Source organism: Podarcis liolepis (assembly GCF_965112155.1).
Source record: "Podarcis liolepis genome assembly, chromosome: 7".
NCBI lineage: Eukaryota > Metazoa > Chordata > Lepidosauria > Squamata > Lacertidae > Podarcis > Podarcis liolepis.
The window spans coordinates 77,582,581-77,607,331 of NC_139561.1; the positions used below are offsets into that span (position 1 = coordinate 77,582,581).

The 24,751-nt window shown below is 44.9% G+C and overlaps 4 protein-coding genes across 10 annotated transcripts in view; 2 read left to right on the forward strand and 2 right to left on the reverse strand.

The window, feature by feature from the left end:
- Positions 1 to 4,754, forward strand: part of LOC310712400 (interferon-inducible GTPase 5-like) — an 88,591-nt gene extending 83,837 nt beyond the window's left edge. The window contains exon 2 of the mRNA XM_083515427.1: positions 2,426 to 4,754. Coding sequence (XP_083371553.1) covers positions 2,427 to 3,662 — 1,236 coding nt within the window. The 5' untranslated portion in view covers position 2,426 and the 3' untranslated portion in view covers positions 3,663 to 4,754. The remainder of the gene's footprint in view (positions 1 to 2,425) is intronic.
- The window catches only part of LOC310712397 (interferon-inducible GTPase 5-like), a 99,481-nt gene that overhangs the window by 67,665 nt on the left and 7,065 nt on the right, over positions 1 to 24,751 (reverse strand). The gene's annotated exons all lie outside the window — the stretch shown is intronic.
- The window catches only part of LOC310711154 (uncharacterized protein), a 116,594-nt gene that overhangs the window by 26,235 nt on the left and 65,608 nt on the right, over positions 1 to 24,751 (forward strand). The window lies entirely within an intron of this gene.
- The window catches only part of LOC310712404 (interferon-inducible GTPase 5-like), a 38,517-nt gene continuing 22,095 nt past the window's right edge, over positions 8,330 to 24,751 (reverse strand). For 2 of the 6 annotated variants that reach the window (XM_083515434.1, XM_083515435.1), the window contains exon 2: positions 8,330 to 9,618. In XM_083515434.1, coding sequence (XP_083371560.1) covers positions 8,445 to 9,602 — 1,158 coding nt within the window. In that variant the 5' untranslated portion in view covers positions 9,603 to 9,618 and the 3' untranslated portion in view covers positions 8,330 to 8,444. Of the gene's footprint in view, positions 9,619 to 17,551; positions 17,618 to 18,970; positions 19,545 to 20,423; positions 20,666 to 21,041; positions 21,317 to 24,751 lie in introns of those variants that run through there. The other 4 variants (XM_083515433.1, XM_083515432.1, XM_083515431.1 and 1 more) reach the window with 4 other exon arrangements.

Genomic DNA, 24,751 nt, shown 5'->3' on the forward strand with positions numbered 1-24,751 from the left:
GTCCCTGGGAGATACAAGAATTTGGAGCCTGGGAAATGGGATTTTCCAGGGGTCCTGGCAGTAGAGGCACTGCTGCAGAACTCTAATTGTAATGAAAGTTGCAAAGTGTGAAAGTGTATGAGTACTTTGTGAAATTCTGGCACTGATATGCCTTATGGCAATCCTTTCAAGTGTGGGCGCAATTGAGCATAGTGAATTGGATCAAGGGAAATATTTGTTTTTAAGAAAATCTGAACAGAGCAAAAGTGCCTCATTCTGTGGGGTGGAGCCACAAGGTTCATTTACCAATTGGTGTCCCCCCGCGTCTTACCAGGAAGGAGGGGTGGTGGTGGGGAGTTCAGCATGGTGCAGACACACCAGCTGATCAAATGCAATGCTCCTACCAGAGCATGAATGCAACACTATCCTCTGAGCTGCCTTGCCCTCTCATTCCCGCTAAGCAGCAGCAGTGCCAGTAAACTAGCATTGTGGCTCAGCCCCACTGAGTGAGTGTGATGACTTACGTATGCTCTTTGCAATAAGCACGTGCAGTAAACGGCCCGGCCACTTACTCCTCCCTCACCTGCCCTTACCCTCCAGCTGGGACAGGTTTCTGAGATGCTGGCCTGGCCTGGCCGGGGGGTGGGGGTGGGGGGTGGTGAGTTTACTTTTTACAGAAACAAAATGCCACAGAGTTGGTAATGCTGCCACCACTCCCTCGTCTTGGGGTGCCTGGAGCCACAGTCCAAGGGAGAAGACTATGCTCCTTTGATTACCGGCTGCCCCACTCTACAAGTTGCTTCCACAAATGTGCAGGCAGAAATTCTTTAGGTATAGCGTAACCAAGTAGTCAGGCGTTGGATTTAGATTTTCCCTCAGGCACATAGGACAGAAATAAGTTTATTTTTTAAAATTTATTTTAAAAAACGTAAAGTTAACATGCTTAAAAAGCAGGCACATCTTTTGTGGATTGCAAGCCAGAAAAATAAAGACATTGTTTAATATAGCTGACTAAACATACTCACTTCTAAGCACAAAGGTAGAGATAAGATAGTTCAGAGTCCTTCAGTAGATCCGCATTACAAAGACACAGGAATCTCTATCCCAAGAGACACAGGACAGCTGCTCCTAAGGTGGTAGCCGGGCGGATTTGCAGGTTGCAGAGCGTGGTTTCTCAGCCATTCTCAAGATCTTTTATTCACAAATCTCATGTGGAACCAGAACCCAGACCCAATCACCATTCTTGATTACATTCAAATTCGCCAATGACCAGCTTCTGGGCTAATAATTTTAACTTTTGACAGGTGAGCTCATTAAAGTCTAAGAACCTGGATCAAAGGCTCATCCGCTTCCTCGGACAATTCACAGATGCAGTAATTAAGAGATTGATAGCAACACTAGGTGGGTGTGAATAGTTTGAGCCCCAGGTGTCAAGGTACCAAATCACTGGAGAATTTCCTTCCTAGATAACAATTCGCACATTTGGAGACTATCAGTCTGCAAGGTTAAAACAACAGACCTCTCTCCCATAACTTGTGGCTCTTAATTACCCACAATACTCTCTGCTCCTGTCCAGACCAAAGTTTGAAATTCCCAACTTTACTACAGCACCTCTGCTCACTTAAGAAATATTTGCAGTTCTTTATTTTACTTATGTACAAGCAGCACATTACAATCATGCGTCCGAATCGTCCGGTTCAGATTTGGGGAGTGGTCTTCTCTGGCTTCTCCTCCAACAGAAAAGGCGGGGAAGTTTCATGGGATGTCTCTCCTCCCTGCGTTTTAACCCCCTCCTCTCCTGTGCAGACAGCACAGGGACCGGCTCTCTGTCTGTTCCTGTGTGGTGCTGGGGCTCTGCTTCAGCATCAGAGAGCCGTTCCGCCTCCGGGATCTCTCCCTCTTCCCCACCCATCACTTCTTCTCTGTCTCCCTCTGCTGTTCCCACTCCTTAAGGCATTCCCTGGCAGTCCCGTGACAGTGAGCCACTTCTGGTAGGAAGCTTCCACACCACAGTTTATTGAGGACTTCTTTCTACTTATACATGGAAGTTTTTGAGTGTCTACATGACAATGTCCTCATAAAAATTCCAATGTTTTCTTGGCATTTAATCTGAATTTACAGTTTCTGCGCAAAACTCATTATATAAAAACAAAAACAGAAAAAGCAAGGAAAGTGAAAGTCTGGATTAAAAGGGGTGTGTGAAATATAAAATGGCATTTTGATAATGATGCTGTTGTGTGGACACTGAGAAGAATGTAAATTTAAGAGCAACACTGAGCACAAAATGAATTCCTTGTAGAAATGCCCACAGAATCCAAATTCAAACTTTTTCTTGCTGAGCAGAGAATATTTATATTTGAGCCGAGTGTAAATCATCACTGAGTTTCCCTGCTAGACGGGCCAATAGTATTGACCAAGCCTTCTGAGCTCTCCCTTTTTCTTCTAGGATGAATTCATATGCAGAAAAACTTTCATCGTTGCCTGAGATTTTCCACGCTATATTGAAAATTACAGGCGTGAACGCAGATATAGGAATCAAGATATATGAGAAGTTTATGGAGTTTTTCAGTGATGCTGAAAAAATGAAGGAAGCAGCTTTTGAGGTAAAAGAGGAGCTGGAGGAGTTGGAAAACACTGAGCTTCACATTGCCATCACTGGAGAGACGGGCTCTGGGAAATCAACCCTCATCAATGCTCTGCGAGGCCTGAAGGCAGAAGATGATGGTGCCGCCCCTGTAGGAGTGACAGAAACCACACTGAATCCAAATGTTTATACCCATTCTAACTATCCCAAAGTGAAATTCTGGGACCTGCCAGGAATTGGATCCCCAGATTTTTCACCAGAGAGTTACCTTAATAAGGTGCATTTCAAACGCTATGACTTCTTTATCATTGTTGGCTCAGAGAGATTCAGATGCAACCACATTAACCTAGCTCAGGAGATCCAGAAGATGGAGAAGAAGTGTTATTTTGTGCGCTCCAAAGTGGATTCAGATCTATACAACATGGAAAGGTCTTACCCAAATACCTTCAATGCAGAGGAGGTCCTTGAAAAGATGAGGAATGAATTCATGAAGCAGCTTAAGAAGTGCTTCAGGAACACCATCCCTCAAGTCTTTTTGATCTCCTCCTTTGACCTTGACAAGTATGACTTCCCCCGACTGGTGGAGACCTTGGAGAAAGATCTGCCCAGTCTGAAGAGACTTGCATTCCTGCTCAGCCTTCCCATGTTTTCCCCTGAATTCGCAGAAAAGAAGAAATCTGTGCTGAAGAGCCACCTGTGGAAAATATCCCTGGTGTATGCTGGCATCAATGCTGATCTCATTCCAGGCCGTCCTCCGTCTTATGATGAGTCCTTCTTGCGTAAGTCCATGGTTGCCTTCTATAAGATGTTTGAGCTGGATGATGACTCCTTAGCTAGACGGGCCAGATTGACTGAGAAGCCTGTTGAAGAACTGAAGGCCGTGATCAAGTCTCCTCAGGAGAAAGAAATTACCAACGATCTGGTTATAAAGCTAATAACCGATTATGCAGAAGAATTATTCCCGCCTTCGCCAGTTAGAAGCTTGGTAGCAGCAGGGGTGTCTTTTGCCGCCACTTACTGGATGCTGTCGAGCTTCGTCGATAATCTAGCTGAGGATGCTGAAAGGGTTCGAAAGAAAGCCCTAGGACTGGAAGAGTGAGAGGCAGAGCATCTCAGGGCCAAGTAGAACTGGCGCAAGACATGATGCAACCCAAGGTGGGGTAATAGGAGCTGCTGCTGCTATGGCAAGTTTTCCCACTTATCACTCCTTTTCATACCCATTTTGGCTTGTTCTAGAGACAATGGAGCCGGCCTTACAGTTGATTTGCCTTACTGCAAAACATGTTGTGTCCACAGTGAATGCTATTTTTAGCTGATACTTTTAAAATATGCTCAGATGTAAACTAGACACATTTGTCATATTGTCATATTGATGTAACATCCTATTGAAACCTCTCTGTGTAACTTCTACCCAGGTATGCCTTTAAAAAAGAGAATTGTTTGATGTAGTTTTAATAGATGTTGCTAGAACTGTTTCGTTAGATGATAGTAGGCAATAATCAAAATTACAGTAGAAGTTGAAGTGTAGGTATTTTGGGCATATAGATTTTTCCTTTCATGAAGTTTTCTGTGAACTGCCCTGAGACCTCTAGGTATAGGGCAGTATATAAATTCAATTAATAATCATAATCATAATCATAATCACAATAATGAAGTTGCAGATTTTGTGGAATGCAATCTTGCCTTTCATCGATAATTGAGAAAGCGTAGGGAAATAACCTCCTGCAAAGGAGAATTTGGGAATACATACCCCTTCCTTGGAGCATCTCTCTCTCTCATTTGGCTTATGTAATATTTTGCTTCCTGTCCAATTCTAGCCTTGCTGATTCAGGCAATTATGATTTAGTTAAGGTTTAGGCAAGGTTTCTCAGCCTTAACAATATTTCAGATTTGTAATGCTAACATACTATACTGTTTTTATGTTATTAACCTCATTTATCTTATTTTCTGTAGTGCTCAATTAAGTTCCACCAAGTAAAGGAAAGGCATTTGCTATGTGTCTGAAGACTCATCCTTGAACACTGAATTTTCTGTGTTGATATGAAGGGGGGCTAATTTCGTCATAAATGGAACTGAGATGAGAAACTGGATTACTGCTTCGTAGAAATCAAGCATACATTTCCCCCCTGAACGAAGCAAAACCGTCACACTGCCTAGTCTCCTCTCCCCCTTTTATTTCAAAAATGCTTTGCTGACACTTCCCTTGGTTTGAGGAAGAGGGTCATCTCTCAAAGGGAGAGATCCTGGGTTAGGTGGCCGGGGAGAGTAACCTGCACCACAGGGGCTAGAAATTGTTTTAAAACATAGTTAAAAGTTCAAGATTCATAAAGATAAGGACTTGCACACCATTTTGAACTTTTTGTTATGGCATTCTTTAAAACATGAGTCTCGCTTCTTCGTTCAGTCGGAGGATAGTAGAGCCTACAGACAATTTGGAGTCTGAGGGATTTTGTGAACTTGGGTTTTGCACGTGTGGTTTTGCTTTTTTGTTAAAACACACTGGAACATAATGGTCATGGCCCACTGCAGCAGCTCAGGAAGATGCATGGCTGGTGGTTGATGCTTTATTGGCAAGAGAAACGCTGACAGCAGCTCCCACAGGGCGACTTCAGCATGGAAGCCGCTGCTGCTCATTCCTCTTCAAGCCCCTCCTGGTTCTAGAAGATGGCGGAGCAGGGGAAGGTGGGGAGTCAACTGGCCCATCCCTTGCCTGAACAGTTTCTTCTTCCTCTACCTCATCCTGCCCTAACTCTTCTTCTTCTTCCTCCTCCTCCTCCTCCTCCTCCTCCTCCTCCTTCTGGTCTGGCTGCTGCCTGCCGGGTGGCTCCCAGCTACAGAAACCAGTGGCTCCCTTTCCTGGGTCAGCCTCCTGGCCCCCTGTCTCCGCCACATTCACAATCCCTGACATCTATTATCTGAGGCAGGGTTGTCTGAGGTGGACAAGATGGCTGCTGCCCCTCCCTCCATTCCATGGGCAGAAAGCAACTGGATCAGCCACTGAATGACTTCAGAACACTGGCAATGGAGCCCTGTCCTCTCCTCACATGAGGGAAATTGCCTTGGGGAACTTAGGCAGACTGTTTCCAAAGGGGTAGCCATGTCAGTTTGTTGAAGCAAAAACAGCAAAGGCAGGCCCTCCAAGTGTTCCTATTTTCCAAGGACATCCCTGATTTAGAGAAGCCACCCTGGTTTCTGATTTGATCCTGGAATGTTCCGCTTTTCCTTAGGATGTCCCTATTTTCATTGGAGAAATGTAGAAGGGTCTGGAGTTCTCTGACCCCTGAGCCGCCTGAAGGCAATCTTGTATGGGGAAGTTATTTTAAAATGTTTAAGGTTTTATTATTATTTTATATTTGTTGGTAGCTGCCCAGAGTGGCTGGGGCAACCCAGTAAAATGTGTGGGGCTAAAAATAGTAAAATTATCATCATGGAATGGGACGTCCCTGTTTTCACTGGAGAAATTTGGAGGGTATGAAAAAGGTCTCATGGCATCTTAAAAGACGAGACTGGCTAGCGGGGATCCTCAAGGGCAATGGTTAGGGATAGCTGCCACCACTGGGCTTCCTCCAATACGCACACTTTCAGCATGTGCTACCTGAGGCAGCTGCTTCACACTGGCTAATAGAAGAGCTGGCCCTGTTGGGCTAGACCAAGTAAATGGCAACACCCAGTGACAGAACATGGAACAAGCCTTCCTGAAGATAGAAAAATAGAATTTGTGGAGCCCCCTGCTCAAGCAGCCAGTCCTTCAAATTTACTCATGCTGGGGGTAGCGCTAACATTGATCTATCCAGACCGAAATGAATTTGTGTGAAGGCCAGGGCTGAAGAGTTAGAGAGTGAATGCCACATGAAATGCCATTCCCTCACTCAAACAGGTTGCATCATTTTGACCCCCCACAATTAAACAAATGGTTGAAACTTCCCATTGTCAACCACAAATAGAGTGGTAAATTGTGGAAGGGGTGGTTTAGTTCTGACCTGATCCCACGGTATAGTAGTATTTCACCTCAGCTCTCCCAAAGCAAGTAATGAGCCAGAGGTTTCGGACTACAACTCCCATCAGCTCTAGCCAGCATGGCCAATGAAGTCCAAAACATCTAGAAGGCATCAGTTTGAGGAAGGCTGTAGGGATCTTCCAGATGTCCTTTTTATTGAGCATTCATATCTGAGCTCATACTGGGGTGATTATACGTGATCCCACTTTCAATACCCTTTGCATCTGCAAATGTTTTGGGATGGTCATACTGCTTCATTTGCAATAGGCATGGGTCCATAGTTTTCTGCTAAAGCCCTGCAACTTTTTCATAGCACAAATGTTCATGGGAACTTTTCCCCTGGGCGCCCGGGAAAGTTCGTCCTTCACTGCCGAAGATAGTCCTTCTTCAAACAGCATTTGTATCGGTTCCGCCGATAAATCCCACCCCAATTTATGGATCAACATGGTGAACTCAGTCCAGTACTCACGGACAGATCGGCTCCCCTGTTTACACGCCATTAATTGTCTGCGCACCACTCCCTGCTCAATCTCGCTGGAAAACATCAGATCCATGGCGCGTAAAAAACTTTCTTGAGTCCTTTAAGGCGTCATTATTCGCTGCCATCAGGGGCCTCACCCAGTCTTTTGCCCCTCCCTCGAGGTGCCCAATCACAAACGCAACTCTAATTCCTCATCAGGAAAGTCATCAAACTGCAGATTGAGGGCATATTGCATTTCTGTTCTAAAGGCTTGATAGTTCCTGGGATCCCCCCCCCCCCCAAAACTTCTGCACCAATCCTGGCACCTTCCTCGTGAGTGGGGTGGTTTTTCCCTTTTCTGCATCCTGAGCCCTCCTTTCCTCGAGCCTAGCCGTTTGCAGAGCTAGCTGGACCTCCAACATCCTGTACCTTTCTTCCAGGCTTGGACTCTCTCCAGCTCCTCCCGCTGCTCCGGCTCCTGCTGGGTTGCTCATGATGCCTCTCCTTGCACAAGCTGCTTTCAAAGACTGTCGGATTGCTGTGATGGGATGATGAGCTGCTTGTGCGTAAAAGCTTAGTCCCTCAGGGTTTGCTCAGCTTAGCAACACTCTGTCCTTAGCGGAGCCCTTAAGCATGGCTCCCTCAGTCGCTGGCAGAATCCGACAGTGGGCGTTTATGGAATCTCTTCCAACATAAAAGCTCCTTAACGGAAACGCGTCGTCTGGACTCTTGGCGCGACAGTTTCCGGCGAGGTGTGGGTGTCCCTATAGGAGGTCCTGAAACCTCCTCACTGTTTTCGCTTGAAGTATCCCAGAGCCCCCTTTCCGACTCCCTTTCCTTCGGAGCTCCTCTCCCCCTGCTGATTCCTTCCTCTGCTGTTAAGTCTCTCCTAACCTCCTGGAGCCCTTCCACCACCTGCTCTGATGGCAGTTCCCTGACAATGGGTGTGTGCGTGTTGCCCACTTTTGTCACACTACAGAGCAAGAGTGACCTTCCAGATGGGAATAATAACTGAGTGACATTGAGGAAGTGTTGCAGAACTCTTAATAGAGTGGAATGGTATCTGAATGGCCCACTATAAACAACCCCCCATGCATTATTATTGTGTCAATGATATGTTGTCTCAAGGCAAATCTAAAAAAATGTAGTATAAACACTTACAACTGGGAAACACTGGTCTGTGAGCGCTCCAGTTGGAGAATAGCCTTTACCAAAGATGCCATGGGCTTTGAAGACACTCGAACTCAGGACGCAAAGGAGAAACAAGCAAAGAGGAAGGCAGAAACGTGCTAAGAGGAAAACCTGATCATCTGATTATTATTATTTTAATGTCTTTTGGTGGTGGTTGTTTTAAAAATGGAAACGTATAATTCACCAGACACTATATATCAAGCACTTAGTCATCATGGCACATCTGCCTGCTGCTAAATGGACTTTTCCCCCTCTGCCTCAAGAGCTTTGCCCAGAACCCTCTGGGTGTCATCAGCAGCACCCGATATGCATTTCTGCAGCATGAAGTAGGTGCGAAGAAGCGAAATCCCTCCCGACAGAAGGCAGCCAAAGATGGGGAAATGCTCCCAGCGGTGATATTCATAAGCCATCACTGAGAGTCCCACCAAGTCTGGCAGCACCCATAAAATGGCAGAGAACATTCCCAGGGACTGCATTGCTGCTTTAAGGGCTGTGCTTGTCTTTCCAACACGCTGGGCCAGAGCTGTAAGGGATGGATCGTCCAGGCCAAAGTCCAGGAAGCACCAGGAGTGGAACTTACTAAACAGAAATATGGGGAGAAGGAAGGGAACTGGGCTTCCAAGAGCAACCAGCAAAACAAGCCCTTTGGTCCAAATCTTCTCCTTCACAGTGGTTTTCTTTTTCTCTAAGATAGGCAGGCAGATGCTAGGGAAGCGGAGCAGAAAGGCTTGCCTCTTCAGCCGCAAGAGATCGTTCTTCAGCGTTTCCTGCAGGAGGGGGAAATCAAAGCGGTCGGCTTCCCAGTTGGAGACGATGAAGACTTGTGGGTCCCTCACTCCTTCTCTTACCAAGCACTCTTTGCAGTCCTCCTGGATGTGCAAGAGGACCTTCTTCTCACTGTAGTCAGATGGCTGTTGCCTCTTGGCGGCCAACAGGTCCAGGTCTGCTTTGGTGCGCACAAAGTAGAAGCTCTTGCCCATATCTTGGATCTCACGGACCAGGTCAGAATGGGTGGAGCGGAAGCGCTGGGAGCCGACAATGACAAAGAAATCAAAGCGATTCAAATCATCCTTCTTCTCAAATTTGTCCTCCCTAAAAGTTGCCATTCCCCTTCCGGGGTGGTCCCAAAGGATCACTTGCGGAAGTGTTGGGTGTGGGTAATCTTTGACTTGCACAGTCGTCATCTGTATGCCAGTCGCAGCGGCACGAGGGTCATTGGCACGAAGACCCAGGATGGCATTGATGAAGGAGGACTTCCCGGAGCCGGGCTCTCCTACTACGGCAATGTGGAGCGGAGTGCTCTTGAAAAAGTGCAGTGGTTTTGTCAGCACATGCGATACAGCGCCTGCCAATTGGCCCTGAGAAATGGCTACCTCGAAGTCTTCCACCATTGTGGATCTTGGTGCGCTGCAGAGAAAGGAAGCAGGAAAATGTTAAGCGACCGGCCTAACTAGAAGCATTCATTAGTGGCATGCCCTCCGTAAAATTTCCAGAGTCTGCAATATTATTATCATTTGCCAAGCAGCAAAGCTTTACAGGTAGAATTATGAATGACAGAATATAGTGAAAGACAGAAACATTGTAAAATTAAGGAATGTTAGAAGGATGTTGGATTGGAGTAATGTGGTCTTAGCAGAAATGATATATGACTTCCGGAGGCGGCGCAAAACGGCAATGGCGGTCCTCTTTACTTCGTGAAGAGGGGCTCCGCGAAAAAGGGTCGTCCGCTGCGGCAAAGCGGAGACCCACTAAGAAAAACCACAGGCAGAGCGATCCTGTGGCCGTGGGACTCGGCGGGCGCCAAACCCCCCCCCCGAAACGAAGAAGGAACCTCGTAAGGGGTTCCGGAGCGTGAAAGGGGGAGCGGCGCTGTGAGTTCATCGCTCTTTTCGTGGAAGCAAAGCCGCGCTGCTGCTGCTGATGAGCGCCGACCTTTCTTCTTGAAAACAACGGAATTGGCAGTAACATACCCGTGAGTAAGGGGTACTAAATATTGGACTAAATTTACGAAATTTGGCTGAAAACGGGAGGCGAGTAACAGGAAGTCCGTCTCCCGGTCTTGCTGACTAGATCAAAGCAAGGGCTCTGAAGTGGGCTGAAGCGTTTAAAAAAGGGATCGTAAAAGCAGAACAAAGGCGCATTGATAGACTTCGTACTTAGAAGATAAAAGGGAAATATTTGCTAAACTTGTGGATTCTTTTTTCTTGGAACTTTCTTCCTACTTTTGAGTTATGTGGAGTTAAAAGGGACAACCCAGCTGTCGGGCTGTCAGCGCATAAAAGAGAACTGTCAAACTGCTGATACTGTTGTTGGAGTTTAAATTGTTACATAGACTGAGATACTAACGCTTAAACATTGTTGCTGGGACCTTTCTTGACACCTTGTGGTTCTACTTCGAGAAATAGAAAGCTTTGGGAACCTTCCTTTTGCATTTTGGAATTATAAAGACTCAATATGGGGAATATAGGAACTTCAATGGCGGAAAAGAGTTCTTCCCTTCCTTGAAACTTTGAAACACCCCCCCTAGAGGATTGCGGAGACATAGAGGCCTGGGACCTGTATTTTATTGAGACTTTTTGTGGTTAAACTGTTTATACTCTGGACTTGCCTTTCTCATGGAATAAAAGACTATTTGACCTTGAACAGAGGCAGGTGTGGAATGAGCGGCACAGGGAAAACAAGAGCAGCTAAAGCTAGAGAAAAAGACAAAGAAAAGAAGTCTATGCAACTTGTTCAAACAACCTTAACTCATCAACGCAGATCATCTGTCCCAGCTGTGCTGACAGCACAGGAGGTGGAAGTTAAACAGCCTGCCGCAGACGACATGGCAACTGGAGGATCTGAAACAGTTCTGAAACAATTTTTGGAACAACTGGCAATTCTAAACCAAAAGGTGGACAATCAATCATCTAAAATTGATCAAGCTACATCCTCTATTGGTAAACTATCTGAGCAGGTTTCCCAGCACACTCAGGCAATTGAGAAATTGCAAGGAGCTACGGCTGAAAACTATAAACTAGCTGTGGAAGCCAACCAAAAAGCAGAGCAGGCGAACAAAAAGGTTGATGAGATTAAGGGGGAAGTAAGGCCTCTGAAAAGACAGGTAGGAGAACAACAAGCCTACCTGTCATTGGTTGAATTGAAAAGTAAGGAAAATAATCTTAGGTTAAGGGCCATCCCGGAATCGGAGCTAGGCAACTTAGAGGGATTTTTAACACTTTTATTTTCCAAATTCTGGGGGATTGAGGAAGACAAAGACTTTAAAATTGTGACGGCTTTCAGACTGGGAAGATCGGTAAAGAAAGACAAGGCCAGAGACTGTTTGGTTATTTTGAGATCAAGAGAGGAAAGAGACAAGATACTAGGCCTACATTTTAAAAAATCTTTGGAGATAGAAGGCAAAAAGGCCGAAATTTATAGAGATATACCTAAACACTTATTGGATCTTAGGACCACCTATATAGATCTGACCAAATTGCTGAGGCGCAACGCAATTCCTTATAGGTGGGAGTTTCCGCAAGGACTATCATTTACTTACAAAGGAAGGAAAGTAAGAATCAAAACACCTGAGGACCAGCAGAAGTTCCTATACGACCACGAGGAGGACCTCCAAAAAGGAGCTGCAGCTTCTTGGCCACCACCACCAGGACGTACACCGTCTGGGTCTGGACCAGCACTACCACCTCCGGGATCGGAAGGAAACCTAGACACCCCATTGTAAGACCCTCTAACTAGACCAGGATGTCTCTGCAGCTTCTAAACTGGAATATAAATGGCGGAAACTCTCCGGAAAAAAGAAGAAAAGTATTTCATATTTTGAAAAAAGAACAATTGGACATTATTTGCTTACAAGAAACACATGTGACAAGGCTCCACAGAAAAGTGTTAATTAACAAAAGACTAGGCCAAGAATTTATTTCTTCGGACAAAGTTAAGAAAAGAGGAGTGGTGATTTATGCAAAGGAAAGCCTGTCCCCGAAATTTTTATTTAAAGATGAACATGGCAGAATTTTGGCGATTGAAATTCAGACACAAGGAGAAAAATTTTTGATATTAGGAATATATGCCCCAAATGAAGGAAAATCGGAATTCTTCAGGAAGCTGCATGAGATTATGCTGGACTATTTAGACTACAGTAACATCATTATGTTGGGTGATATGAATGGGGTTGTGCCTGTAAACATGGATAAGTCGCAAAGTGCTAACATAACGAAAGATGGCAGACTACCTAAAACTTTTTTTGAAATGACTGACAATATGGACTTAATTGACATATGGAGGGTTAAGAACCCTCTAGGGAAAGAAGGAACCTTCTTTTCTGAAGCTCATCTGACATGGACACGAATCGACCAAATATGGATAACTAGAGGACTGGCACCTAAGACTAGAAAAGTGGAAATCTGCCCAAAAACCTGCTCCGACCATAACGCTTTGAAAGTGGAACTGAGATTAAACACAACCGGATCCTTTAGATGGAAAATGAATGACACTCTATTAAGAGACCAGGAGATTGTTAAGAAGGCCCAAAAAACTTTAAAGGACTATTTTGAGATAAATTTAAATACCACAGTGGAAAAAAGAACAATCTGGGACGCAAGTAAAGCAGTTATGAGAGGGTTTCTAATACAACAAAATACGATTAAGAAAAAGCTCTGGAATGAAAAGAAGGAGAAGATATTGGAGAGAATAAGAGAAGGAGAGAAAAAACTAAGATCTAGGCCCAAGTCGAAGGAAGTGCTGAGAGAAGTGAAATTTTTCCAGGCACAATATTCGAAATTGATAAATCAAGAGGTGGAATGGAAAATTAAACAAATGAAACAAAGATCTTTTGAATCAGCTAACAAGTGTGGGAAACTGCTAGCATGGCAGTTGAAAAAGAGACAAAAACTTAATACAGTTACAAATCTAGAGATTGAAGGGAGAATGGTCCAGAAACCCGAGGAAATTAGAAAGTGCTTCCAGAGATATTTCAAAGAACTTTATTCACAAGGGCCGCAAAAAGAATACGAGGTGGATCGATTCCTTATAACTAATGGATTACAAAAAATACCCCAGGAAATGAGAACAACTCTGAACTGTAACATCACGCAGCAAGAAATTGAAAGTGCCATTCAGAACCTTCAATTAGGCAAGTCTCCAGGCCCCGATGGACTTACCTCCAAATATTATAAGGTTTTGAAGGACTACTTGACACAACCTTTGTTGGAGGTTTGCAACCAGATTATGGAGGGGAGGAAGGCACCGGAAACGTGGAAAGAAGCTTTCATCACATTGATACCTAAACTAGAAACTGAAAAGACCCAACTTAAGAACTACCGCCCCATCTCACTCCTAAATGTGGATTACAAAATTTTTGCGGATATTTTGGCAAGTAGGTTTAAAAAAGTACTTAATGAAGTGATCCATAAGGACCAGGCCGGCTTTCTCCCTGGTAGGCATTTGTTTGACAACACAAGAAACATTATTGACATTTTGGAACTTCTTCAAACAAATCTTAACACTAGAGTGGTTTTAATTTTTATTGATGCCGAGAAAGCCTTTGACAACATTTCTTGGATGTTTATGAAGAAAAACCTGGAAGGGATGGGAGTGGGGCGGGGGTTTGAAAATGGAATAGAAGCAATCTATTCAGAACAAAAAGCTAAGTTGATAGTAAACAATGTGGTGACAGAGGAGTTTAAAATTGAAAAAGGGACACAGCAGGGGTGCCCCCTATCCCCCCTATTGTTCATTTCCGTCCTGGAGGTGCTATTGAACATGATTAGAAAGGACCGGTCTGTACAAGGAATTGAGGTCGGAGTGAAACAATATAAATTGAAAGCATTTGCAGATGACTTGGTTTTAACATTACAGGAGCCAATCTCTAGTACTAAAAGAGTGTTAGAATTAATTTCTGACTTTGGTCGGGTGGCGGGATTTAAGTTGAACAAACAAAAAACTAAGGTTTTAACAAAAAAATTGACAACTATAGAAACAGATGAGTTCCTGAAAGAAACAGAATTAAATGTGGTTAAAAAAGTGAAATACCTAGGGGTGTATCTGACCTCCAAAAATTTGAATTTGTTTAAAGACAATTATGAGAAATGTTGGTCGGAAATCAAAAATTTGGTCGAGATTGAAACTTTCCTTGTTAGGTCGAATAGCAGCTATAAAGATGAATGTATTGCCGAAAATGTTATTCTTGTTTCAGGCCCTACAGATCGTGGACAAGGTGGAATGTTTTGGAAAGTGGCAGAAGGATATTTCTAAGTTTGTTTGGCAGGGCAAAAAGCCCCGAATAAAGTTTAAAATATTAACTGATGCGAAAGAAAGAGGGGGATTTGCCCTGCCAGACTTGAGGTTATATTATGAATCTGCAGCCTTCTGCTGGATGAAAGATTGGATTTTGTTAGAGAACACTGATGTCCTAGATCTGGAAGGGTTTGATAATGCTTTTGGGTGGCATGCATATTTATGGTATGACAAGGTTAAAGTTCACAAACTGTTTAAAACCATATTGTTAGAAGAGCAATTTTCATGGTCTGGACAAAATACAAAGACTTACTGGAGAGTAAGACACTGAGGTGGCTTTCGCCGGTGGAGGCCAAGGCACGTAAGAGACTTAACATGGAGGCCTACTGGCCTAAATATTGGGAAATAATTGAAAAAATTGGAGACAATTGGAGGTTGCAGAGCTTGGAAAAACTAAAAAACAAGGTGCGAGATTGGTTGCACTATGCTCAAATTCAGGAGGTTTTTAAAGCGGATAAAAAGGTTGGATTCCAGGTGGAAAAATCGAAACTAGAGACAGAACTGTTAGAGCCAAAAAATAAATTACTCTCGAGAATGTATAACTTGCTGCTTAAGTGGAATACACAGGACGAGACAGTTAAATCCGCCATGATAAAATGGGCGCAGGATTTGGGGCACAACATTATGTTTGAAGACTGGGAAAGGTTATGGAACACCGGAATGAAATTTACGGCATGTAGTGCCTTGAAGGAAAATATTATGAAAATGGTATACCGGTGGTACATGACCCCAGTCAAGCTCGCTAAGATTTATCACCTGTCTGACAACAAATGTTGGAAATGTAAAGAGGCGGAAGGGACGTTCTTTCACCTCTGGTGGACTTGCCCGAAAGTGAAGGCCTTTTGGGAGATGATTCATAATGAACTAAAAAAGGTACTCAGATTTACCTTACCTAAGAAACCGGAGGCCTTTCTTCTGGGCATTGTGGACCGGAGAGTGCTTAAGAAAGATAGAACTTTTTTTATGTATGCTACTACAGCAGCAAGGATCCTGATTGCAAAACACTGGAAGACACAAGATTTACCCACACTGGAGGAATGGCAGACGCAGTTGATGGACTATATGGAACTGGCCGAAATGACTGGCAGAATCCGAGACTTGGGAGAAGAAACAATTGAGGAGGACTGGAAAAAATTTAAGGATTATTTGAAAAAACATTATAAGCTATATGAATGCTAAAAAAATGCACTTTTTAGGAAATCTTAGCTTCAGCAATCGGAAATTAATGAAATGGAAATTAAGGTACAAGAGGTTAGAGGTGGAATAATGAAATAACTTTATTGTGTTTAAATCAAAATGCACAAGATTTGGGTTGAAACATTTTTGAAACCAGGTAACACGATAAAATGAAAGATACATTAAGTTCTGAAACAAGTTAACAAATTGCTGATGTTTTGTATCACAGAGAATGCAGGGTTTGGAGGATGCGGGGAAGTCCACTAGATCTGTTGAAAAAAAAAGAGAACATGGAAATTTGTAACTTTTTTGTTCTATTTTTTACAACTGTCTTCTATTCTTTTTTTCTGTACTCTATAAATTCAATAAAAATATTATAAAAAAAGCAGAAATGATATAAAGGATTAGGTAAAAATTGATATATATTTTTAATTGGTGAAAGACGGGAATGTAAAATTACAGTATATTAAGATAAATTATTAGGATAAAAACAAAGCTGGAAAGGATTTGCTAAAATGTCTAATTGAACTAGAATACAAAAAAGGGAGGTGTGAGGAGGTCAAGGAAATAAGCAAAGGAAAGAAAGTTATGTAAAGGTTTGAGCTGTTTTTTTTCTTTTTCTTCTAGCTGTTTGTATTTTTGTATTGTATTTTCTGTATTTTTTTATTTTTCTAATTTTCTTTTTGTAATCTTTAAAAATTGAAAAAATATTATTATTATTATTTTTTAAATAGAAGCATTCATTCCAGTGTCTGCAATATTATTATCATTTGCCATCATTCTTCCCCTGGGGGTTCCCTTGGGGGTTCCCCATCTGGTGCCTCCCCCCACTCCTCTGCATCCAGCCAGCCCAGGACACAGGAGCAGAGCCCAAGAGCCCTGAATATAGAGGGGGACATGAGGAAGGGAACTCTCAACATTTTAAGAAACTGCACTTCCTAATTTTTGATTTGTTTTTATTTTTTTTAGGTTGGGGAGGGAGGCTGTGCCCATTACATTGATGATGACCTTACATGTTTTAGAAAGATGCAACAAAGTGTTACCAGCCTTAAGGGGCAGAAGAGGAGGGTCTGGTCAAAAAGAAGAAGGGATTGGGGCAGTTTTACTTAAGTATGTTTTAAGAGCACATCCTACCTTTAGATACTGTATGTAAATTCTGCCCCTGCTTGCCATTTAAGTCAGAGGTTTTCTACCTTTTTGAGTCCACAGCTCCTTTGACCTCCTTTCTGTGGCACCCCAGTGGGGCTCAGGAGCCCAGTTATGTTACCCCTTTCCCCGCAGAGCTGGCAGCCTCTCACCCTTTTTCAACCCCCCCCCCCTTGTGAAGTCTTCCCTCAGCCTCCTCTCCTCCCCCTTCTCCTTGGGAGTCTTCTGGCAGCTACTGCTCTTACCTGTGGTCTCTGAGCTGCCATCCCCCTGCCCTCAAAAGAGGTGCCTCCTCACACTGCCCCACAGGGGCCTGGGACTTGTCTGTCCATTCCCAGCAGCAAGGGCTGGTGGTCTGGCTGGCTGGGCTCCCTCGCCCACTTGCCTGCTTACTCTGAGGCCCCACTTCAGCTCCTGGAAACCAGCACCCCCTGGCCAGCCCCAGAGGCACCTTTCGCCTGGGGCGCTTGTAGCCAGGGCTGCTGCAACAAACAGATGTGCAAGAGTTTTGGAGGCAGAGACAACAGAGGGCATCAGAGGAGAAAGGGAATGAAAGAGGGACGGAGGCCAGTGTTGCCCAAGGCACCCCTGACCAGCATTCAAGGCACCCCAGGGTGCCACGGCACACTGGTTGAAAACCACTGATTTAAGTAATTAATAACCTCATATGCCTAATGTGCCTGAATTCCCCCACCCACTTCTCTCCCTCCCCCAATGTGCACATTACCAGCTTTCCAAAGGAATTGTTTCTGTTCTCAGATTCGGGACAGCCTCCACCCTCCTTCTCCCCAACCTGTTGAAGGACCAGAAACAAATTCCTCACCTCTTGACCCTTCAACAAACCTTTATTTTCCCCCCCCCTTCTCTCTCCCCCCCTCCAAAGAAGTCACCTGGAGGGCTGCTGAGATTTTGTGTTCGTGTTGCTGAGGGAGGAAAGGGGGGGGAGTTGCATGAGGAAAGTGAGGGGGTAAAAAACCCTCTAAACAAAGAGGGGGGGGCGAAGTGCAGAGCAGGGTCCGGCTTGTAAAGATGCCCCAGAATTGGTCGTTTCTTACCCCCGCTCCCTCCCATCTTCCCTTCAGGGAGGGAGAGAGTGGGATGGGAGTTATTTTCCTTCTGATCCTGGCATCAGGATCCTGGCATCCAAGGTGAGGGAGGAGTCAGGAAACGAGCGGGAGGGGCTAATGAACGAGGTCTCCCTCTCCCTCTCTCCCTCCCTGTTCCAGGTGTGTGTTGGGTAGGCAGGTGAAGAGCAGCCTGGAAGGGAGGGCTGTGTGTACCAGTGGAGAGATCTGGGATCGCCATGTGGGGGGGGGGCAAGGGAGGTGGGCTGTGAGCTCTCTCTCTCCTTCTCTCTCTCACTCTCTCTCTTTCTCAGTCACACACACACACAGAAAGAGAGAGCGAGAGGGAGGGAGAGAGAGAGCTCTGAGACCAGAAAGTTATCATTGTGGAACAAATCAGTATGATATGGTTTGTATGTCTGTGTATTGTTTTACACCTGAATTACATTATAAAAAACTGTCAAGTCAAATCAAAATGTCATTTTCTTTCCTGAAACGTTTTATCAAGATAAATTTAATTTCATTACAAGGGGAAGTGCGTGAGGAATTGAATAGGTGGGGGGGGGTTGGAGGAGAGAGGGAAAGAAGAGCTACTTTTTCCGTGGCTAGGGGGCGCAATCTGGACGGTTCTGCCAGGGGCGCTAGATCACCTAGCTAAGGCTCTGCCTGCCTCTAAAGACCTCCCCCCTCCACTCTGCCAAACCCCCAAAAGGGAAAGAGGCAGGAGGCGAGAGGAGCAGGAGGGCAGCCTCGTAGCAGCTGCAGAGGGGGCTGTCGAATGAACACGCGTTACCGCTAGAAAGTGAGACCTGCGTTGATTTCAGAGCAGTTACTTACAACTCTTAGAGTAGCACCAGCTCTGCTTGCTCCCTGGTGATGGCATGTTATTTATTCCCTTTGCAGCGGCGAAGAAGGGCAGCCTTCTCCAACATCATTATTCATATGAGTAAAAATAAACGATTCTGCCCGCCCCGCCCCCCGCCGCCTAGCAATGAGCTCAGAGTCTCCTTTAACGCAAACACGCTCAGAAAAGGAAAAAAAAAAGACACGGAAATCATCAGAGCCCCAGGAGAAATGCTCACCTCCTTACCTGCTGCCAGTCCGGTTTTTTTTGCAGTAAAGCTCAGTCCTCTCTTCGGAGACTTTGCTTGCTGGTCTCTTAGGCTTTTCTCCGCCCAACTCTCTTTCTCTCTCTCGGTTTTATTCCCTCTCCCGCCCGATCGTTATACTAAAAAAAGCAAAGAAGAAACCGAAAGTACGTACGAGCGAGGACGAGATTGCAACGCATAACGAGAGTCGTAGTCCCCGCTAGAGGGAGCTCCAAGCAGCCTGGTTGACAGCAGTGCAGCTGCCTTTAAAAGGGAAGGTCCCAAAGGCTCACTCGTGAAACTTGAAGCATCCGAGATGGTTAACCCTTTACCTCTGCGGTAGTTGCCTCTGTGCCAGTCTCAGCAGCTCCCGCGTTATCTGCACTTAAGCCCCACATGGCCCTGATTTCAGGGGGTTGATCTAGATGACCCTTGGCTTCCCTTCCAGATCTGCAATTCTACGATCCTATGACTTTCCAGAGCCCGGCTCTCCTCCTACTGCAGTGTAGATTGGAGTCTTAGCAAAGGACAGTAGAAATTTCAGGGGCAGCATGAAATGTTTTGGCACCTGCAAAGAAGCAGAACGGGTCCTATCGCCTGTCTCAACTGCCTTGAGGTTTATTGCAATTAAGCAGGACATAAATGCTGGGAAATAAACAGTGTTGTTCCAGCATGCTTTCTTCACAGCGTGAATGCCTACAGCTCATGATCTCGTTGATGTAACAGTGGCAACATTTGTACCATGATGTATTTATTGCTTTAAAAACCCATTACAACAAAGGTGGTATCTAACATTGATGGTAACAAAGCTTTGTGTACTCTCTGGCCCCTATTAACCAGTGCAAATGAGGACAATCATACAGGCAGGATAAAATCTGCCACTCACTCCTGATATTTGGGTAGATCTTCTGTAATTCAGAGCAGGGCTTTGAGTGTGGCTTTCCCTGTTCTGTGGAATAGCTTTCCTGCAGAGATACAACAGGAACCCGCTACCCGCAATTTCTGGAAACAACTGAAGATGTTTTCATTCCGACAAGTTTTCCCAAGTGGATGAATAGGTTGCTGCCATGAGTGTCTATTTAGCATTGTTTGAAAACATATTTACTTTTTTCCCCCTGTGTTGTTTTTAACTGCTTTTCAGCTGTGTTCATTGCATTTTGTACACTGCTTTTTGGGGAAGATAATAATAATAATTATAATCATAATAAATAGAAGTCCTGATGAATTTTCATGAGAACTTTTTAAAAAAGGAATTAGCCAGCTGATATGGAGATGGGAAGAGCTGAACTTAAGTATTGGAAAAATGAGAAACTGAGAGAAACTGTAAATAATAAATTTGCCCACTTCCCGCAGATCTCCCCCTACGCTGAAGGAAATACTTGCTGACATTCCCCCTTCTACACAAATGTTAATAGGGCAGGAGTCCCTGTCCTCTTCTCCAACTCACCTCCCCCACATCTCCTCTAAAATCTGCTCTGGAATGTTCCTCCCAGCTGGGAAGGTGTGCAAGTCATTTGCTTGGGTGAGGAGAAAACATGATGCAGACAGTGATGTTGAAGCTGGAAGCTCCTCATATCCTTCAGAAGAAGGATTTTGACAAGCTGGAACTTGTACAGAGGAGGGCGACCAATCAAAGCTTTGGAAACCAAGTCTTATGAGGAACGGTTGAAGGTTCCGGGTAAGTTTAGCCTGGAAAAGAGGAGATTGAGAGGAGCTACAATAGCCATCTTCAAATATCTCACACAGAAGAGGGAATAAGCTTGTTTTCTTCTGCTCCGGAGGGTAGGGTTTCAATTGGCTTCAAATTACAAAATTGCACATGAGGAAGAAATAGTTTATTTTTTAGGAAACTTCTAATATTCTGCAGGCTTTAGAGCCCGCATGACAAGCTGGCTTTGCAAACCAGGCAGGCAGGAAGGACCCCAAACTCTCCTCAGAGTGATCCTAGACTGACAGCAAAGCCTGTGTCTTATCTGACACCCTCAGCCTTAGGGGACATCATTCAGGGGGGCACCAGGCAACGCTCCCTTCAAGGGTTTCCACAGCCTCACGCAGAGTTACTTGCCTTCCCTTCCCCCAGCTTGTCCTCCATCTTCCTGCAGCCTGGGGAGCTGGAGCTCTTCGCCACCGCCACCCTCCGACTCTGTTGCTGATTATTTATTTATCCTGCTTAATCTTAGAAAGGGGAAGGGAGCTGCAGCTTTTTGTTATCTTGGAGCAGAAATTACATCCTGTTTCCAAGTTTTCCTCTCCCCCACGCTTGACCAGCACACAGCTCTGCTCAAACAGGTGATTTCTGAGAAAAGGAAACCTAAATGAGGTTGGCCTAGTTCCTCCTCCTTGTAAATAATTTCTTGGGCTGTGCTGGGTCATGACAGAGAGCAAAAGGAAGCAGAAATTTCTCCAGCCTGAAAGCAGAGGAGGAGAATGCAAACAAAGTTTTCCCCAACAGTCCAAAGAACGAATTTGTTTGGAGTCTTTGTATCATGTCATCCTATTTCTCCTGAGTTTTGATGCAGTGTGATCCCCACATGACTGGCTCCAAAGGGCAGAAAAACTGAAGAAACCCCATGGGGATATGGTGTGGGGTAAAAGCAGGAGCCCTGTGCCTAGGATACCACAGATATGGCTTTCCCCAAAGAATTCTAGGAATGGTAGTTAGTTAAAGGTGCTGAGAGTTGTTCGGAGGCCCCTATTCCCTTCACCGAAGTACAGTTCTCAAGAGTGATTTAGCAGCCTCTTTAATCAGAAGTGCCTGGGCACCATTTTTGCGTGCAGAGCTGAGCCGCGATGGGTGAAAGAGGGAGAGGAGCTGGGGAGCACGAGAATGACTTGCGCACAGTTATAGGACCAGCTACCAGGGGCCGAGGTATTGACATATTGGAGGGGGGCTGCTCCCCACAAGGTGATGGGCATTGCCACTCAAATGGGGTGTGTAAGCCACATCTTGTGATCTATGAGGTGAGGCAGGGCTTATCTGCCTCCCCCATTGTTTCAGTCGGCACCCCAGCACACAGTCCTGTTACCTCTGCTGCTTGGCTCCCTCTCCCAGCCCAGCAGCAGCCATGTTCCTGCTACTTTCTCACAAGGGCAAGGGCAATGCCCATCAACTTTTTTGGGAGGGGGCGCCCCTCAAATACGATATTTGGAGGGGAAGCACATATAGACTCCTAACTCTGAGGTTAAAGTGGTTATCAGAGTCTGTCACAGGGGGAGGGGCCTGCTCTGAAGCATGTTGGGCAAGTGCAAACCCCATGAGACCCTGAGGTGTGCCCCCCCAGCATTTCTCCCTAGGGGAGGGGGGATACAAGCAGCTCCTCCTATTCAGCAAGAGGCCACTGCAGAGACATTAGTTCTCTCCCACTGTTTTGCATTGCTTGCTTTTACGAATGTAACTAAGCATCTAACTCTGCTCTCAGCATGGCAACTCCAAATTTCCAGAGCTTGTTTCCATGAGCTCATTACTGAGGTAGACACCATGTTTCCTTCCCTCTTGTCCGGCTGTATACTTGAGCTGACTACGTTCACTGACTACTCCAGGAGATTCAGGTTTGAGAGACTAGTTGAGAGATTAGTTAAACAACACTTTAACTAATGGGGCCTCCCGCTGTTGCTCTGCCGCTGGAGCCCGATTTCTGTTCTCACCCTGAAGCAAAGTTCTTAACCTGAGGTACTATTTCTGGTTAGCGGAGTGTGTAACCTGAAGTGTATGTAACCTGAAGCATATGTAACCCAAGGTGCCACTGTATGTTGGAAGGCGCCCAGGCTGGCTGGCGCAACCCAGTCAGATGGGCAGGGTACAAATAATAATTTTTTTTGTCGTTGTTGTTGCTCTGAGTCATTTTGGATGGTGTTTGGCGTTGTTGTTGTTGTTAATTGAATTCATATACCGCCCTATATTTGGGGGTCTGAGGGCATTTCACAGAATAAAATCAAGATAGAAAACCAGAAGATACCACATAAAAACAAACAAACAGAACAATACCTCCCCCCCCCAAAAAAAAACACATTTTAAAAGGGCATAGGATGTAAATTAGATCCGCCAAAGGCCTGGTTGGAAAGAAATGATTTTGCCTGGCGCCTGGAGGTGTATAATGAAGGCACCAGGCAAACCTCCCTGGGGAGAGCATTCCACAGATGGGGAGCCACTGCAGAGAAGGCCTGTTCTTGTTTTACCACACACCAAACCTCTTGAGGAGGAGGCACACGAAGGAGGGTCTCAGAAGATGATCTCATGGTCCAGGTAGGTTCATATGTTGTTGTGATTAAAAATATATAAATTGTTTTTAAAGATGGAATAGCGAGTAAGATGTGTTGGCTGGCCTGATCTGGTGTGATCTAGGATTGCCTCAACATAATCTGACCCAATCCTATGTTGATACAAATTGGCCCAGTCCAATTCATTAATTGGATTGGGCTGGATCTGATGCACAGCCCAAGTGAAACGTGTTCTTAAATAAACTGAAATTTTTCTAGCAACACTTAGCTCTAGAGCCCCTGCTGCCATATTGCCCCAAGTCTCTTTCTCAGATGCCATAATTCTCCTCATGAAGTTCCATTTTCAGCACCACAGAAGCTTCAACACGAAACATAAGTCCCTTGCACTTTGCTCTCAGCTGTTCAGAAAGCCAAAGCAGTGTTGTAAATCAGATGGTGTTGGGCAGAGTCTGAGAAGCTTGTGCTCAGACCCACCCATGAAAATATCAAATACGTATAGAGGAAAGTAAACCCACTTAACTTCCTCCAAAAAGATCCCCTGGATTTAGGTAGGCTGAACCCAATTTGTAGGGTCTCCTATGCCTGCAAATTTCACCCACTTTGGCCAAAAGGGGATTATTTGATTCCTCATTATAATGAATGGGGACACAGAGCTTTATTTGGTTAGAGTCGTGTGGAACCCAAAACACAGATATAAGCAGAGAGAGTACAGAGTAATTAATGCACAGATACTTGGTCACACCTAGTGAGTTGGAATGTGCTTGTCAGGAGTGCATGTAGGAGCCTTGCCCTGGTAGGGCTTTGCAGGATTGGGGCCTTCCTGAGTTTGGCCTGGAAGGGCAAGGCGCTGCCACACAGGGGAGGCTTGACAGAAGACTCATAGCACCTGGTGGCAGGGGCCAGGAGGGTTATATAAGACCAGCATTTCCTTCTGTCCCAGCAACACGCTACCCACCTAGCTGTGCTTCGGTTTCCTGACTCCTGATTTCCTGACCCCTGGACTCCTGATTCCTGCTTCCCGTCCTCTACCCCGGTCCCGACGTACCGAGCCAGGACTCTGACTGCCTGTAACCCGGACTGTGACAGTGTTTCGCTATTTGTCAATAAAAACTATATTATTTGTATGTTTATTTGTGTTGGCAGCCAGTGGGGGAACATTTTAACCTCCAAGGCTTTGAGGCTGTAAGGCTTTACAGAAAAGTTGCATTCTGAGGAGGGCTAAACTCATTCTACAAATGAGCAGCTGGTAAAATCACTATAACAATCTCAAAAACAATTGGCTAATGCTTGGAATGAACAAGTTCAATGTGCACTGAATTAGTTTGAAAAACATCTGAACTACATGTGAATGTATTTCCCATACTTGCTGGGTAAACTGAACATGAATTAAGTTGATGTTGGGCAAAATGAAGAATGATTTCTGGCTCATCTTCAAGTTCATTGTCACTTTCTAAATGCATTAGAGTATTTATACATTTTTTTTTTTTTTGCCAAGGATACTTTGGATGAACTTGAAGTGAACAGAACATAAAGAGAACTGGTTTGTTTCATAAAGGG